The sequence below is a fragment of the Branchiostoma lanceolatum genome, chromosome 8 (assembly GCF_035083965.1).
Source record: "Branchiostoma lanceolatum isolate klBraLanc5 chromosome 8, klBraLanc5.hap2, whole genome shotgun sequence".
In the NCBI taxonomy this organism is placed as follows: Eukaryota; Metazoa; Chordata; class Leptocardii; order Amphioxiformes; family Branchiostomatidae; genus Branchiostoma; species Branchiostoma lanceolatum.
Window position 1 is genome coordinate 591489 of NC_089729.1, and position 17832 is coordinate 609320.

The following is a 17832-nucleotide window of genomic DNA, read 5'->3' on the forward strand; positions in this document are numbered from 1 at the left end:
CTGGGGTCCATTGAGGTTGTCATCGTGACCTTACCGGTCTTAAGTGTGGCAAGGTCATCGGAAGATGTCCTCGTACAGTCAAGTTTGTTTGACCTTAGTGTTGCTGGTCGAGCATAAACTTAAGACGTCTGTAACCTCTAGACGAAACTAAAGAAGCCACACTAAGAAGCTGTTTATTGAATAAAACATAAAATGAAAAAAAAATACTACGTGATGCTGAACCTTTTAAAGGTAGACGTCCGATCGGATGGTCATTCCGAAAGTGTAGTGAGTTTTGTGAGGTGGATGTTGATCCTATATATAGCCCCAAACTTTCAAAAGGTATGTATTGTACAATCTGACCGATCAAAACAATTTAAAGACACTGTATTTGGTAATTTTTCTACATCATACGTTGAATCTACCCATCTAGACTGCACAGCGCGTAAATGAAAGTTGGTTGTGTCGTGAGAACGTCTTGAGATGAGACTGGGGTTTTCCGATAGGCAACAGCAAACTAAGGGACTTCGCTCGACTTGTTTTCCCGTTGTTTACCAACGCTGGAAATGTGAAAAACGCGAATACAGCCAAACCTGCCCACCTGGTCATGGCGACCGCTTTTTCTCGGTGCTCTGGGTGGTCGCCTTGGGCAGGTTTGACTGTATAAAAGTGCTAATGTTCCTCTGAAATTTTGAATGGACATTCTTAAATTTGCAGCCAAAATTCTACAATACGAAAATATCGTTTTGTAGAATTTTGGCTGCGTATTCCTTAAAAGGAATCTCCCCGGTCCTGACGTGCGCAGCAGGACCCCCGGAACACCAAGCGACCTTTACAAGTACTGCAGTTATGACTTCGCCAACATGATCTATTTTGAATTCTTGACGCAAAGGTATCCCCAATCACATAATTTACGTAAATATAGGATATGAGTGTGTCTGGGTGTGAAATTGTGAATATATCAGCATACTTAAGTATCTTTATTCCCACCTATGAGGGAGCTTTAGGCATTAGCCTCAAGGGTCAAACCTCTGCATGTAAAAGAACCCAACACACTTATTGAGAAGAGTAGACGTGACCCAGTCTTCTTGGCTAAATGCACAAGCAATAGCCGCATTGCACTACTAGCTAACGAAAAAGCCTCATACTTCGCCCTATGGCTGCACCATTTTAATTTCTTGGATAACAGAATTTTTTTTAAATGCTAGATTTGAAAATCCACAGGAAAACAGAATCTCAGAGGAAAGTTTGAACTTTGGTGCACATAATTTCAGGGAGTGAACAGGGTTAGGTGCAAGTTTTCACCCCAGCCTTCTGTTTTCCTGATTTTGTTGTTGTTGCTAAAATCAACAACAAAAAATTCTTTAACCAAGAAATTAAATTGGTGTGGCCTAAGGCTGCTTCATCTTGTAACCTTTAACATTCAAGTCATATAATTTGTATTGTACATTTTGTATTTTGTAAATATGTAGTGGATGATATCAGTAGTGCTGCTAGGTGCTCTACGTGTGTTGTAAGCACTGTGGCAATCTTAATAAAACAAAACAAAAGAAATATAAGATATGGCACGATTTGCGTTATGGTTAAAAACCACAACAATTTTAATTTCCCCGGTATGTGGTCCACTCCACTCAGTAATACATTATGTACAATTTAACAGTCAGTGACTCACTTGACATCTCTAAGTGAATGTATGGATAATCCCTGAAGACTTCACTCAGTTGTCTTTAAAAATTTTATCCGTGAATATCTGTGTTGGAAGAAAGGTAAGCATTGTAGTTTTTTTGTACTATGACTACTACCAACACAGGTGAGCTTCCATGATCATGTTCCCCTCCAACGTTCGACTGCTACAGGCAGACAGCTGAGAAACAGAAACACTTACACGCTGCCATCGGCCAGGACTCAGCGACTAAACAAGTCATTCCTGTACTGTGCCATAAAACTCTATAATGAAAATGCCTGATCCACGGCTGGCCTGTTTTGGTCTTGATATGAATGTATAATTTGTAAATGATATATTTTATATGAAACTGTACTGATTTTAAAATGAACACCTGTAAAAATTGGAACACAATTCAGGGAGGCGTTAGCTAATCCCTGCTCTTGTACGATTTGTTTTGAATTGAATTGAATAAAGATATTGGAAATCATATAAATAGCGTTGTTGATGCCTCCCCGCTGAGCGGTCTCACATCGACAGTTTCTCCACGAACACCTCCAGCACGTCCTCGTCGACGACCCCCATGAACGTGTCGACGACCTTCCCGTCCCTCATACCTACAACCGTCGGTACTGCGCGCACCTGGGAGGAACAGAAACCTCTGTATGAATAGTATAATATTCCACTTTTTTTAAGTCTCTGATTGTCATACCTTGGCAGAGATACTGTAAATCCAATAAATTTCACATCCGGTAATCTTAGCAGTTGGGGGGAAATTTAATTTTAATGGTGGGAACAAAATGTTAGTAATCAAACATTTGCGATGATGAAATTTTAGTGGTTGACTAGTGACCGTTAAATCAGCTAAAATTAAGTTACCATTATGAAATCAAGAATTACTTATAGAATACAACACGGGGTATTCCGTATCACCCAAGGTACCAGCCCTACCGTGGGTAGGATCGCCCGATGGCCGTAGGGCATTCCGGCCTGCAGGAGGGCGGGGACCTAGTTTTCACGGCTTTCACAGGTTTAACGGGTGTTCCGCACTGGGTGATAGCTTGGGTTATCACACAGGGTTCTACTTTTATCACACAGGCTTTTAATGAATATTTCAAACCCGCTTTGCGTGCCCCGGTTGCGCTTCTGTTGAGAATTCGAATACCGGATTCTTGGAGATTACTTACATCATACTGCATGGCGATCTCCTTACATCTGCTTGGAGATTACTTACATTATACTGCATGGCAGTCTCCTTACATCTGCTTGGAGATTACTTACATTATACTGCATGGCAGCCTCCTTACATCTGCTTGGAGAGTACTTACATCGTACTGCATGGCAGTCTCCTTACATCTGCTTGGAGATTACTTACATCATACTGCATGGTGATCTCCTTACATCTGCTTGGAGATTACTAACATCATACTGCATGGCAGGGTCCTTACATCTGCTTGGAGATTACTTACATCATACTGCATGGCAGTCTCCTTACATCTGCTTGGAGATTACTTACATTATACTGCATGGCAGCCTCCTTACATCTGCTTGGAGAGTACTTACATCGTACTGCATGGCAGTCTCCTTACATCTGCTTGGAGATTACTTACATCATACTGCATGGCGATCTCCTTACATCTGCTTGGAGATTACTTACATCATACTGCATGGCAGTCTCCTTACATCTGCTTGGAGATTACTTACATCATACTGCATGGCGATCTCCTTACATCTGCTTGGAGATTACTTACATCATACTGCATGGCAGGGTCCTTACATCTGCTTGGAGAGTACTTACATCATACTGCATGGCAGTCTCCTTACATCTGCTTGGAGATTACTTACATCATACTGCATGGCGACCTCCTGCAGGTTGTCAATGTCGACCTTGGCCAGCTCCACGTCCCCATTCTTCGCTGAGATGACCTTGTCCAACCGAGGGGCCAGCACCTTGCACGGACCGCACCATCTGTGCACACAAGGGGGGAAGATATGGTACTTTTCGTGAAAAGCAAAAAACTCTTTTGAGAAGCAGACAATAAAGTAAACACTAATAATATCTTGCAATTGTATGTAATTGTAACAGTGGGGATCAATCTCCACTAACTGACCAATCTAACTGGTCCGGACCTAGTGGTCAGCAGTTGAATTCCCAAGCCGTGCGGATCGGGATTGGCGCGGGTTCTAATCCCGGGTTTTTACATAATGATGCAGTATTTGCTTCTCTGTAGAACGAACATTTTCAGCATGCCAACAAGTTGCTGGTTCCAAACTGGCCACAGTATTCATTGTGATGCAATTAAATGAATTCAATTAAAGAGTACATTAAGGATCCAGAGGTATCAGGAGAGATACACTTAATAGACTGATACAAACTATGTTCCCCTACTTCATGGAAAATTTATATCATTAATGCCTATAGCTTAGATCAAGAAAAATCTGCTCTTACATTTCCATGATGACAAAGATAAAATCAAAGATACAACAAGAAGCTGAATCAACCTATACTAGATGTATAGTACTGACACACAATAGCTTGTATTTGTAAACTTTTTTATGTGACCTATATCTAGCTCAGTGGGGCAAAATGTACAGTAAAGTAAAGGTCTTTGTTATATACTAGTAAAGACAATTCAAACTCTACAACTGGATAAAAATTCGGAGATTTATTTCCGGATGTTTCGAGTGACAACCATCACTCTTCTTCAGCGTCACTAAAATGAACTAGCAGAACTAACCAGTGGTCCGCAACATCAGCTTGGCTGCCTGGCGCTCCACTATGTATTGTCTTGTTGCAATTTTCAATAAAATATATAAATAAACTAGCCAGTACTTATATACAATAACTAGAACAAACGGTTTTTACATGGCAAAACTTCACAAACGTATAAAGGTCTTTGTTCAATCATGAACTCACGTTGCGTGGAAGTCGACGACCACCGGTTTTGTGTTCTTTAAGACTCGGTCCTTGAAGTCTTCCTCGTCCTGAACATTGAAGGAGAACCCCAGGACCCTGCTGGTGGAGAATGGAGCCGCTCGTCTGGCGCTGAGAAGGAGTGGACTGGCTAACGGTGATCTGTGGGCCGTGGTGTGAAGCCGTGCAGCTGACGCTGAGGCTTGGAGGAGCCTTGTTAACGGTCTCAGAGCCATGGCCGTAGGTCTGTGACCTGCAACATAGGAGAAAATCAACGGTTTTAGTCTTAGCTTACTGGAATTAGATAATCTCCAAGTCCAAGCAGATGATGGGAAGAAAATCACAACATTTTCTTCACAAAACATTTTCTGATCTGCTGTTTTAACATGAGAACCTTGCATGTTTTAGAGTACGTTGATTCTCGATTCTTGCTGACAGTGCTCTTCAAGGGGACAGTACTGTCAGAAAAAAATGGTAGATCAGAAAACGTTTACTTACGATTTTCTAACCAACATCTGCTTGGAAATTTTAAAAACACAGTTCCCATGACCCTTGCATGACCCGAGTGACCCGCTGTAGGGATGAAATAATCTCCAAGCAGATCCGCGCACCGGGCGCGAAAATCGTATATGCTAGCCAGAGAAGGTCCAGTCAGCAAGAGAGACCCTCTCTGGCTAGCATATACGATTTTCACGCCCGGTGTGGATCTGTTTGGAGATGAGGGATGAAACCCAGTGAGGTGACACGAAATCTAACACGACGACTATAACAAGATTTAGATATTTGTGCATATCAGACAGCATCTACTGCGCTGTGTCAGTACGACTGGCCCGTGAATTCAGGTCATAGACTGGCCCGGGACAGCAAACAAGCATTTATTTATTGACAGCATTTATTGACTTGTCTGTATAACGCAAACTCCAGCTGTCCGGGGGTTTCTCTCTTGGGTTGCGAGGTGGTTACAGGGCCGCGAGCGGTCACAAGAGGCTTGATTGAATTCAGGCTAAACAACATGGTGTTACGTCACTCACTGCAATATTCTAATCAAGTAATCCCTAGCGCAGGTGGAGAAATAGAACAAAACACATTAGAAAACAGGTGGTATAATTAATAAGGACAGGTGAGGTTATTCACGTGACCTCATCCCTACAAAATGGAAAGTTACGAGGGAAAACATGCAGTACACTGAAGTAGGAGACAGATGAGAAAGGATGGTAAAGCAGACGCAAGGGAGGCTAGGATAAAGGGGGGGGGGGGATAAGTATAGTGAAAAAAAAAGGGGGAATAGGGGGTTTCACTCTCTCTGAAGCATAGCTCCGTCTGTGGAGGACGTTTCACTAACTCCCAATATCAATCCCCATACCTTACATGTGAGATATCTTCTACACCGGAGCGGAGGGATACTTGGTTTGGATAGGATACACTTCAAGCCCCTCATCGTGACTGAACTGTGCAGCATAACTAGCGTAAAAAACATGCATATGTGACACTCTATCGACCTATTAATGACAACGTAACGATTGAATAGCACAACTAAATTCTATGATCTGTTCTTGCCTGAAAACTAGATAGAAAACGAGGCAACTCGTACTCACTGAAAATCTTGTCACCTTCACGCTTTTCCCAGACCAGCTGTGCGCGGTGACGTCACTGAAAGCGCGGGGATCCCTCGCGGTGCATGGCGGGAAATCTGTGCATACGTCACGCCCAGCAACCCCCTAGCGACGGGGACGCCGTCAGACGAGACGGAATTCGGAAACAACGCGCTCGTGTGCGGACCTCATTCAGACTTTATCACAGGTATTTCTGGTGATTTCTGAGAATTCTTACGCTTTCTAAGATGTTTTAGCGGTGTTTGCGACCCTATAATGCTGCAGGTTTTTGTTTCAAAGCGAATTTAAGCGAGATTTCACGGGTTCCGAAACCACCTGTTGCTCAGAGCCCACGGAATAGCAGACGACGCAAAGTTGCAAATAAGGTGCTGCTAAAACATATTCTACTTTCATCTAAACAATATCATAGAAAATCATTGATTCAAATGATTTTGAATTGTACCGAACAGTCAAAACTGTAAGCGTATTTTGACATAGTGAAATATCTTTGAGGTAACTTGAGAATCATGCTTAACTCCTTCAAACTTTGAAGGTCTTTGAACCGATAACTTCATGCCCTAGTTACAAACAAAAGAAGTCAACAAAGGTGGCTGCCCAACAACAGTCATGCTGTAGCCACACAGTTCATCATTCTGTTTGATCACCCAATACAGCAAACAAGATTATGTCAATGGTTAACCCTAGTCTATGATTTGTAAGTCTGAATACCATAAACTTAACAGCGTGTTGCCTAGAAACGGTCGAACAGCAGACGACGAAAGGATACCGAAAAAAGTCTGTCAAGACTCTTGTAGTATTTCCGTCACTTTGAAAGGGCGGTCGTTTAAAAACAACATTTGGCTGATATATTTCCTCAGTACTGTACGGAGGGATACAGTCTTGTGTACCCAAATTCTGAATTAGAGTTGTTCGAGTACAATAACATTACAGCTGCCACATACCACTTTGCTATGTTAACAATAACAACAAATGTAACACAGCACTAAGTCAGTAGACTGTGGTATATTGTTCGCCCAGCGGGCTAAAAACAACGACCTGTTTGCTTTTCTTGCTGTTTCAACAGGTGTTAGTGGATTCTTGTCCAGTGACAAAGTCCACTACTGCTGAGTCGTGTTACACTTTAAAACAGCTGTTTGTTTTGTTTCTAGAACCCATGACGAACGTGCCGTGAAGAGAGCTCACACATGGCGACCAAACTGGCGGGAAAGTTGCCATAAATCTAAGGTAGCGTGAACGATTTCAATCGACTAGAGGTTGAGATGGCGGTTCCTTCCATGGCACACTTCAAGGCCAAGCGGACCCAGGCCCTCCCCGATCGGAGTCTTTTCGGCACGACCTTAGATTACGACACGAACTTGAAGAAAGCTCCGACCCCGGAGCTAGACCAGATCGGAGCCGATCTCTTACAACCCAACACCAAGTGGAAGGAACGCATGCAGGTGACGGTACCCTTCGCCACGACTGTCAACGACCAGAAAAACTTGGCTACTCTGAGTTTGAAGCAGAACAACGTCCGGCAGCTAGCGGGTGACATCCGGGGACTGCGCGAACAGGCGCTGTACTTCCGCCCTGAACAAGTACTGGAACTACAAAACATCAGGAAAAACTTGACCAAGGTTTGCAGCGTTCTTATTTGCACTTCTCGTGCGTCCAAATGTCGTTCTATCCACTTACTTTGACACGTTTAGAATCTACATACGATCAAAATGTAAAGAAACATTAAGCTTGGATTACGATAACATTGCAGGCGACATTGAATGAAAGAAACGGATCATAAATTACCTGTCATTTGAAAGTTGCAAAAACGGTAATCCTGGAAAACAACTTTTGAAGCAGAACATCTCAATGGAAAAAAACGCGTGTCCGTATAAGTTCGCCTTTAATTTGTGTTGACAGAAATTTAATTCAACGGTAGATTTGTTCAATATTTGAGCTTTCGTGCACAAAAAACATATTTTTTCTTACATGATATATGGCAAGATAAAACGAAAATGTCCTTTATTGAAAAAAATTGAAGATATGTTGTTTTTTTTCTTTAACGCCAAGGCGGCCGTGCGCGAAGAGCGAGAGAAGGAAGAACAGGCCTCCACCACATCCACCGGCCGGTACTACGCCGACATCAAACCCAGCTACCGCGACTTGGAACACAGCGACGCCGTCAACAACGTCGGCATAGGAAACACTGGGCAGTACGACTGGCACAGACAGGGACCCAAACGGGCCAAAGTGGCCCCGTACAAAGTGATCGGCGATGTCTTCCACACGGGAAACTTTACCACAAGCAGACATGTGGACAGAGGGTATGATATGCCTTCACAACTTAAAGCTTCTCAAATCAGGACTTCAGACTTGTCCATGTTGGAAAAGCCGAGGAAACAGAAGGTTGTAGAATCCAAGGTTCCCGCTAACATACGTCACACATACGGCGCCAAGATCACAAAGGAGGCCATGCAAGACGAAGAACTGAAATCAAAGGTATGGATAACTCTTTATAAAATAAACTTTATTGCAAAACCACGTCAGGCTAAAAGCAAAACAGTAAGCTATATACATTAATGTGTTAATTTTACCAATAGAACGTGTTCTATAGCTTTTTAGCGACAGCATAACTTGTCCTCGCATTTTTCTTTAGTGAAAAACTTACCAAAATGACTTTCGCTAAGAATCCTCATAGCAATTTGCATATTTTTCGACTAATGAGAGCATGACTTAGAGACAATTTTTTGTAATGATGTTCTACAACTCAGCCTGGACTTGTTGTCATGCCACCAGCAATTATCAATATTGTTTATTGATTATGAATCAATTATCTAATCAATACAGGTGCTGAGGGAGAGAAGAAAGAAGACTCCCAGACATACCGCCCTCCCACCCCTGAGGGATGACGTCACCGACCCTGTGTACAAGGACCTCAGTAATGTCATAAGGCTGGACGTCTTGCCGGGTAAGGGACATGTACACTGTATTCTGTCATCATCTTCTTTCATATACGGTAAATATTACCTTCGCGGGAAGGTTATGCAGAGGGTAGCGTTTGTGTGTATGTGTGTGTGTAATTCTGAATGGAGTTTAAACTGTAAATGCCAACACAAAAATTGGACTTACCCAAATTTTCGACTGATCAGCTCCAGCCTTTGTCAAGGAGTGTGTAATTGACCAGCATAACTCAAGAAGGCTTGGATGGATTGTCTTGATATTTGGAAGGTGGGTAGGTCTTGGTGAGACCTAGAAGTGATTAGATTTTGGGTCGGCTAGCGGCTTCTTACGGTACTGCAGCGAAACTTCCTGTTTTGATATCTCGTGTTCTGGACATGCTATGGAACTGATTTTTGAGTGGTAGATAGATCTTTGGACAGAGGGGAAGTGGTATGGGGCCCCCTAGCAGCTTTTTTTTGAACTGCAGGAGCAGGTTTTGCTATCATAAAACCACTGCAAACATTTGTAATTGCAGTATACTGTTGTGTACTTGAAAGGCTGTTTCTCCCTCCTCCCAGGCGCGCCGTACCACACCAAGAGCGAGGTCGCCTCTCACTTCACCGCCGACGTTCACAAGAACGCGCAGCGGGACGAGGACTACCTGAAGTATGGGCGCAAAACTGACTACTTAGGTGAGACGGCTCCGACTAAACATGCACAGAAAGAACTAGTTACACGCACATACAATACATTAAAGCAAATTACGGCTTATATGACATTATATAATTGCCTAAACAGGACCCATTAGCTGACGTTACCATGAATCATGGATATTGACGAGAGCAAGTGAGACATGTGTGCCTGAGAGTGTCTTTATAACACAGGTCACTTTATACTTGGGAAGGCCCTGAAATTGTAAAGCTTTCAATATTCTTTCAAATGTCTTCAAAACTAAAAAGTCATAAGAATGTCTTCTACAACTAATCAATTAAGTTGACATTAGAACCTTAACTGTACATCAATACAATTTGAAAAATCAGGCCTGCCACGTCATAGGTGACCAGTGTTAACAAAACATCTAACCAAGGATTTAACCCTGTTGCAGCAATAGTGTCCAGACTAACTTAACCCCCACACACAAACAGTCACCACCACTTATGCTACGGTCCCAATTGCACTGGTGCCCGTTGGGGGTGTAGTCCCGGCCGGGCCCCGAAGCCACAATTTGTCCCGGTGGACTCCCAGTGTTCGCATGATTAGCTCACAGCGTCTATCCTTTACTGGGTCCCACATTGATTTTCAGTACAGGTTGAAATTATTGGGGGTCCCGGCCGGGCCCCAAAATAGCCCAGCTAGAGGTCACCCCGTAGAGGTCATGCCCGAAAATGAAAGAAAATAGCCGGTAAACTAGCCGGCCGGGCCCCTTTTTCCAATAGTGACCATAGCATAACTTAACCCCCACACAAACACACCCTACTAACCAGCGGCACTGATTCTCACCCCGCCTCTTCTTCTCCTGACAGGGAAGTGGTGCCAGGACAATGTGTACAGGGAGAACGTTATGAAGGCCTTTGACAAATGGATTCAGGAAAAAGCCGCCAAGAAACCGTAGAGATGGGAGGGACAGTAACACTTAAAGGTGCTGAGTGACGGAAGTAATGACTAAGAATTTAAAGAAAGACTGTCCAAATTGTCACTTGAAAGTTCATCTGTGTTGGTAGAAGTCGTTCTGAATCAAACTTAAACTGCAAATGGCCAAGTTGAACACAGTTATTGACAAAGACTGGAGCCGATCAGTCAGAAATTTGTGAGTCCCATTTTTGTGTTGGCAATTGTCAGTTCAACTTTGATTCAGACTGTCCCAATTTTATTGTAGATAGCTGTACAAGACATGGAGACTCCTAGGAGGATGTTTCACTGGCTTGTTTTGCTTGTAGGTGGCTGTAGTTTTATATATGCCTAGATACCGAGACCCCCTTCATAGTACGCTTTGCAAATCTAGATTCGCCTACATGTAGGTATGGGATTGATCTGACTTTAAAAAAATAACTTCGGATCCGAATTCGACCATGCATACCAGGCTTCATGAATCGGGATGAATCCTGTGCCTGAGTGAACCCAGACTCGTGAAGCGTCGTATGAATGGGGTCTAACTGCAGTGAGAGCTAGGATCTAGGTTCTTCGATGCTTTATTTGCTATTGGGCCACACAAGACTGATTTCATAGATGACATTCTCTTGAGAACCCAGATGTGACGGAGAGTGGAAAACACAAATTCAGCTTAATTCCAACTGGATATTTGACAACAAATACACTTATCTTTGAGACAATTTCTTAATTCTGACATGTATTTTTTCATCTTCTATTGATTTTACTAGAAAAAGAGAGAGAGCAGCTTATAGACTGACACTGCATGACAGTAGCATTTTAATATAGACAGATTAAAAAATAGATAAGATCATTGCCATCTGTAAAATCAAGATTGTGTGGCCTGATACTAGTAAAAGTGGAAAGTCCTGCGGTTCAAAGATCGGACATAAAACGGCTATCTGACTTGTGTTTGCCCCAGGCCGGTGGTCAGAGTCTAACGTGTACCACCAGACCATGAAGAAGGTTTGGGACAGACATCTGGCCGAGCAGCCCAAGTACCAGGCCAACCGGGAAATCGTGCCAAGGGAAAAACCCAAGCCCAAACCTCCGCCCAAGCCCAAACCCAAACCCAAGCCGAAAGCTCAAGACAACGGGAAGAAAGAAGAACCACCCCCACCCGCCGAGGCGCCTCCCCCACCCCCTCCTCAAGAGGAGGAAAACTTCTGGGACTTCTATGACCAACCGTTAGATCTATAACTTACATCAGTCTACTCCAATTTAATTTCCTGGTTCTTAGAGTGAAAAAAGTAATGCTCGAGAATCAACATGAAAACAGTCTGAGGAGAAAGTCTGTACCTTGGTACACACAGAGTTTCAGGGTCAAGTTTGCCTCCCATCCCTTTGTTTCCATTTTGTTCTCTTGCATCAATTTTTAAGTAAAACCATACCAAGAACCAACAAATTAAATTGGTGTGGGCTGATCATACTATTCTTTAACCTCTTCACTGCTGAGGTAGCCCTTTGATGCCAATGTTGCATTGCCTAAGCAGTTGGGCAACAGGGAGAAGGTTAAAGATAACAGCGGCAATAGTCTGGGACCCATGACAAGTTATGAAACATGAGGCTCTTATAACTCAACCTGAAAGACATTTACCTGGCTGACGTTTTAGTAACTTCTCATCTTCTCAGGTTACAGAAACATCGGCCAGGTAAATTTCTTTTAGGTTGTACTTTAAGAACTTATTTACCTATGACCTACAGACCTGAAGAAGCTATTCACAGAAGCATGACATGTTAAGTACAGAAGTTAAGCTTCATGGCAGGCCTATAAACTTCTCAAACTCAGGATATCTTGTGCTCAAGGCTGGGCGGGCAATAAGGCACACTATGACCTAATACACAAGATAATAGTTCCTCAAGCAACTGGATACTAGATTTTGGAAACAGTCGGACGTTTCAGGTAGCATCTACTACCTTTAAATTTGTTGGTCACTGAGGAGAAGTACAATGTCATGTAGTGGATGGTATCTGAAACGTCTGAGTGACCATTTCCTAAACCTATCCAGTTGCTGGAGTACCTGTTACCTTGCGTATCTTATTACCTGAATGTCTAACCTAATCGACATATGACTTTATAATGGTAAGGACCTTTCAGCATTACCAAGTACTGCAATCGTGCCACATGACAGACGGTGTTTATCACGTAGTCTTCCAATACACAGTGCCAACTGTTTACTATGCAACTTTTATACAGAATCAAAGAATTTGGATGTAAGAATTTTGTACAGAGGATTTTTAAGAAACAATAGAATTCATTGGATTTATTCAAAGAAATAATGGTCTAAATTAAGGGCAGCGTTTAAAATTTGCTGTGCAGGTAACATCAATATTGTGAAGCTAAGTTTAACAAAGTCTATCCAAGCACAGTGCTATTCATACATCTCTTGAGCAGTATATATATACATGTATCTTGCTGCTGCTAGAAAAATATGTAGACTATACATTATAGAGTATCTAATAATGCTGCTGTAGGTATCAATATATATGCTTTTGTATGTTTTGTTGTATATATCTATACTGTTGACAATATATATACTAATCTTAATATAGGATTTTTCAATAAAAATGTTGAAGTTTACAAAATTGTCTCTGTCAATCTCTCTTGGAGGGACTTTTTAGAAGCAATTTTGCAAATATACAAAACAGCGAGCAGATTACCCCTTAAGCTGCCAGGTTTTTTAGCCAAGTAAAAATCAAAAATGTTCGACCCCTGACCTTCCTCACGAAACCCGCGAAACACCCGGCGGCGCTAACTTCCCGGCTTCGCGCGCTACACGCACGCAAAGCTGTTTTGTTCTGGGGAATACCCTATCCCGGTTATAACCGGGTCCAGCACACAAGGCATATTTCTGTATCCCTAATTAAGTCGGGACTGGCAGCTTAAGGGTTTGGACTGAGCATTTGGGTTTGGACTATTGCTTCTATGCATCACATTCAAATTTTGTTTATTTTGAACTTTTTCCAATAAGTCTCGAAATTTTCCTTAAAGATTTCGAGATTTTTTTGTACCTACTACAAAAATCTTCTTTTACATACAGGTACATTGTACTGCATGGATCACAAGTTTTCCCTTTTATTTCCTTATGGTAAAAATAGATTTCATAGTGACTATCTGGCGCAAAGAGGGGATGGCATAGGTCTTATCCCCTCTTTTTACCATAAGGAGATTTGGATTTCATAGAATCTCTCTGGCGAAAATATGGGATAAGACCATAACAATACCACTGTCCCCACAAATTTCTTTATCCAAGATTTAAGGCACGTATTCAATTCAGTACTAAATAAAAGGGATAAATAATCAAGTCTAAATTTTTCGTGTAATACAGTCACGTGTTCCTCAGCCAATGACCAACAATCATAATCACGATCATAGAAGAATCAAAATCAGTTTTGAGTTTCCTTCTTCAGTGAAACAAAGGTTGCCTCCACCTTTTGCATATGGTAAATGCATTTAAGTTTGCGTGGTTTTTATTCGCGCTAAAGGGAAAATGGAGTGTTTGCAGTATTTTTAAATTCACGGCAGCGCTACAGTCATACTGCTACAGCATTGGACAAAAATGTTCGTGGTGGATTTATGTTCGCGGTGAAAGGGTCGCCGCAAAAAACGCGAACATAGATCCACCGCGAACGTTTCTGCATTTACAGTTCTTGACACAACCAAAGACGGTGGCCATGTTCATCTCTCATGGTCCAATATCTAGATGTAATACTGAGTGCACGCGAGTCTATGGCCTGGTATATATACACCCTTTTCTAGCTCCAGTCTGCTCCTCTTGTAGCGTGGCTTGCCGAATAGTCTGTTTTACGTTTTATAGAATAGGGATGGGCAATATGGGTGGTCTATTCTATGACACAAAATGGTGTAACACAATAACGAATGAGCTAATCAAGCACCTGTTCCTTAGTAGATGCCAAAAATTGTCCCACTGTTCCGGGTGTGGAGCAAACCTTTTCTGTGGCCTCAGTGCAACTGGCAATATTTTGAATAGGCCTTCATCACTGCTGGCATGCATAGCAAACGATAGAAAGAAGTGCATGCTAGCTTGTTATGTTGTTTGATGCGTTCTTAACCTTCTCCCTGCTGCCTAACTCTGTAACCAATACACTGGGAATTGGGTGCTAAACGGCTACTTCAGTGTGCTAAACGTAAGGGTCTTATTACCGCTGACCTCTGAAAATGCTTATCGCAAGCTTAAGCTTCACAGCGTACTTATACATTATTTTCGTTAACACCATTAGCTTTTGGTGTGTTTTAAGTCAGCTTAACGTAATAAGACTTATTAAAAAAACCTGTCTGGTCTGGAAGCTTTTACCGCATGATGAATTATGTTGCTGGATCCAAAACAAAGTCATCAGGCGCGTGACACTGCGTGTTCCAGCTGTATTAAAGGTGGCCGGCAGTCCACCCAACTCTGTTACGTGTAGAAAATGCCATGTAGAACTTGCAGACTCGTCAGAAGATCGATTTCCGTGCTGTGAGCGTGACAGGCCCCCTGATTAGTCCCGTTGACGTTGTGCTCTCGGGAAAGGCACTTTACACGACTTCCCCCACTTCACTCAGGTGAAAATAGCTACCTAGCTTTGGTTAGGGACGTCCCTCGGATAGGACGTTAAATGGAGTATTTGAGGAAAGCAACACCTCGAGCAGTAAAGAACCCGCCACATTTATCGAAAACAGTAGCGGTTCTTCCCGGTCATGGTGAATGGATCAAACCTTACAGTCTGGACCGGGTTGACATCTTGAAAAGGTGGTAGGAAGTTTTTACCGCATGATGAATTATGTTGCTGGATCCAAAACAAAGACAGTTGGATAGGTGCGTGACACTGTGTGTTCCAGCTGTATTTTAAAAAGGTGGCCGGCAGTCCATCCAACTCTCGAAAATAATTTCATCAGGTTGGTAGAATATAGGATATAGCACTCCAGTCAGAAGCTCTGAAGAAGGTGTCTGATAGACATCGAAACGTTAGCAGGTGAGAACTATACCTGGTTGTGTACAAAGAATCTCCTATATCCTAGTCCATCCAACTCTGTTCCGTCAAAAGGGAGCCCTTGTCGCTCCAGACGTCAGCTTGTTCCAATCCCTCTCATGAAAAAGAGACAGGCTATCACGACAAGACTGTTTGTCTGATAAGTTTGACTGCGTTCCTCTACCATTCTGTAGTCGATCGCGAAGGGATCTTACGGTCACATGTGCACCGGTGCCCGCGGGATGTGTAGCGCCGGCCGGGCACCGAAGACACAAATTTGTCTCGGCGGACTGCGGGACACAGGAATGGTGCCTCTCGGTTTTCTCACGATGCCTATTTGTTACCAGTATTATACTCCGTATTATTCCAGGGGCCCGGTCGTGCCCCCCAAAATAGCCCGGTAGCCACAGGGTGTCCCACGGGGCCATGTTGGGGTCACGCCTGAAAGTGAAAAAAAGAGCCCGTAAACTACCCGGCAGGGCCCCTTTTTCCAACTGAGACGGCAGTACATGTGTATGAGGAGGCACGCAGGTCTCGAGCCACACACCACTAATTTAGCCTCCTTCGCAGACTTCTTGGAACGGCGGCGTATATATTTGTGGTGGTGGGGGGGGGGGGGGGGAGTTACGCGAGTTCTTACACGGGCCAAGGTTCTCTAATGCCGGCTTAGGGACTTTCGCCGCCGAGGGAGTTATGTCGCCGAGGGACGACCGCCTTACCATCCATAATTAAAGGACTTACCATCTATAAAGGACTTATAGATCAGAGCTCATAAGTTGCTTTCGGTGTGCTTCGAATCAGCCTAAAGAAGACAGAATGTGGTCATAAACCTGTCAGGAAGATTTTACAATATGCTTTTATCATAATGATTTCTTAGCCGGATTAAAAAAGGCAACTGGCAATGTGCGTGCAACTACATAGATCATGACAGAGCATTATCCTTGATGTTCAGCCAAGAGATTTCTTCTCACTGGTCTGTAGGGGACCTGGTTACTTCAGCCATTGACTTATTTCAAGTCTTGTCATGAAAAATAATTTTACTGTTTGTCTGTAAAGTTTCAAAGCGTGCGTCTATAGCTTTGCAGCTGGATTAAGGAGACATGCACCCTTGTCAACTAACTCAAGATTGGAGGGCGTTCAGCCTACGATGTTTCGTGAGTAGGTCATTTCATATCGCTTGGCCCATTGATTACCGTAGGCTGTTCAGTTTCAAACAGTGATTCTATTTTATTTACTTATCTTATCAACTTTTTATCAACTTATGTTTTGAATTATGCTTCTTATAGGCCACATGTGGTCTTTTGTGCATTTAGCCCTCATGGGCAGGAATATGCAATAAAGACTATTATCAAAGACTATTATTTATTGGTTAAGCATGCACATGCCAGGGTTGCCCAACAAAATTGCTGTTTCAACTATTCAGATATGATGTCACTGTTGGAGAATTGACTTCTTAGAATTACATGTTTTTTCTGAAAGTATTCTCTAAGGGTTTGGGTGGACTTGGTGACTTGATATAGGCAGGAAATGCAAGGATACAGTCACTGTTGCATTTGCTGTACAATTTAATGTGTAGATGTTGTCACTGTACATGGTGTAAGTCTAAAACTACTACAAGCAACATTATTTGTCACATAATAAGTATGCCATAAACTTGCATGCAGTGTTATTAAACTGCAATTGTCTTTTAAAGAGTAGTTTTGATACATTTGAAATTCTACTGGTTTGTTCACAACATATTACATGATATATCATCCTTGATTTTATTAACAACGCATCATGAAAGCAGAAAAATATTTACAGAAGAAAAGGCAACTATATGATATCAATAGATCCAGAGGATTTGACAATTTTAGAAACTCCTTATTTGTTTGTTTCCAAAAAGCGATTTTGTTGACATCAAAATATAGTTGTCACACAAATCAATAAACAGCTCATATAAATTATAATGTACAATTTTTGGGAAGCATTCCTTCGGGATAATGATCTTATACTTAGTCTATGTAGCGTCTACAATGGGAAGATCTGTACTCTGTGTTTTGAAAGGAGTTCTTTCTGTCCCTGCTAGGCCCAGGTCAACCGTTTTGCAGTATTCTGAAGCGTGCTCTTCTAGTGTTATTTTTTCATTT

At 42.5% G+C, this 17832-nt stretch overlaps 2 protein-coding genes across 4 annotated transcripts; one reads left to right on the top strand and one right to left on the bottom strand.

Annotated features, from left to right (window-relative positions):
• Positions 1–1540: 1540 nt before the first annotated feature.
• Positions 1541–6243, bottom strand: LOC136439783 (thioredoxin, mitochondrial-like). The gene is made up of 4 exons (XM_066435362.1): positions 6152–6243; positions 4560–4809; positions 3488–3611; positions 1541–2284 (listed from the first exon to the last, which is right to left on the bottom strand). The coding sequence occupies exons 2-4, from the start codon at positions 4790–4792 to the stop codon at positions 2171–2173; spliced, it is 471 nt and encodes a 156-aa protein (XP_066291459.1). The 5' UTR covers positions 4793–4809; positions 6152–6243; the 3' UTR covers positions 1541–2170.
• A 4-nt stretch (positions 6244–6247) lies between these two features.
• On the top strand, positions 6248–13624 carry LOC136439782 (uncharacterized). Of its 3 annotated transcripts, none has more exons than XM_066435361.1 (7): positions 6250–6356; positions 7318–7785; positions 8216–8644; positions 8993–9113; positions 9664–9777; positions 10609–10740; positions 11655–11770. In XM_066435361.1, exons 2-6 carry the CDS (start codon positions 7429–7431, stop codon positions 10695–10697), a joined length of 1110 nt encoding a protein of 369 aa, XP_066291458.1. In that variant the 5' UTR covers positions 6250–6356; positions 7318–7428; the 3' UTR covers positions 10698–10740; positions 11655–11770. The 3 variants fall into 3 exon arrangements, with proteins under 3 accessions (XP_066291456.1, XP_066291458.1, XP_066291457.1); XM_066435360.1 differs by having other exon boundaries at positions 10609–10724; positions 11655–11768; XM_066435359.1 differs by lacking the exon at positions 10609–10740 and having other exon boundaries at positions 6248–6356; positions 11655–13624.
• The last annotated feature ends 4208 nt before the right edge of the window (positions 13625–17832 follow it).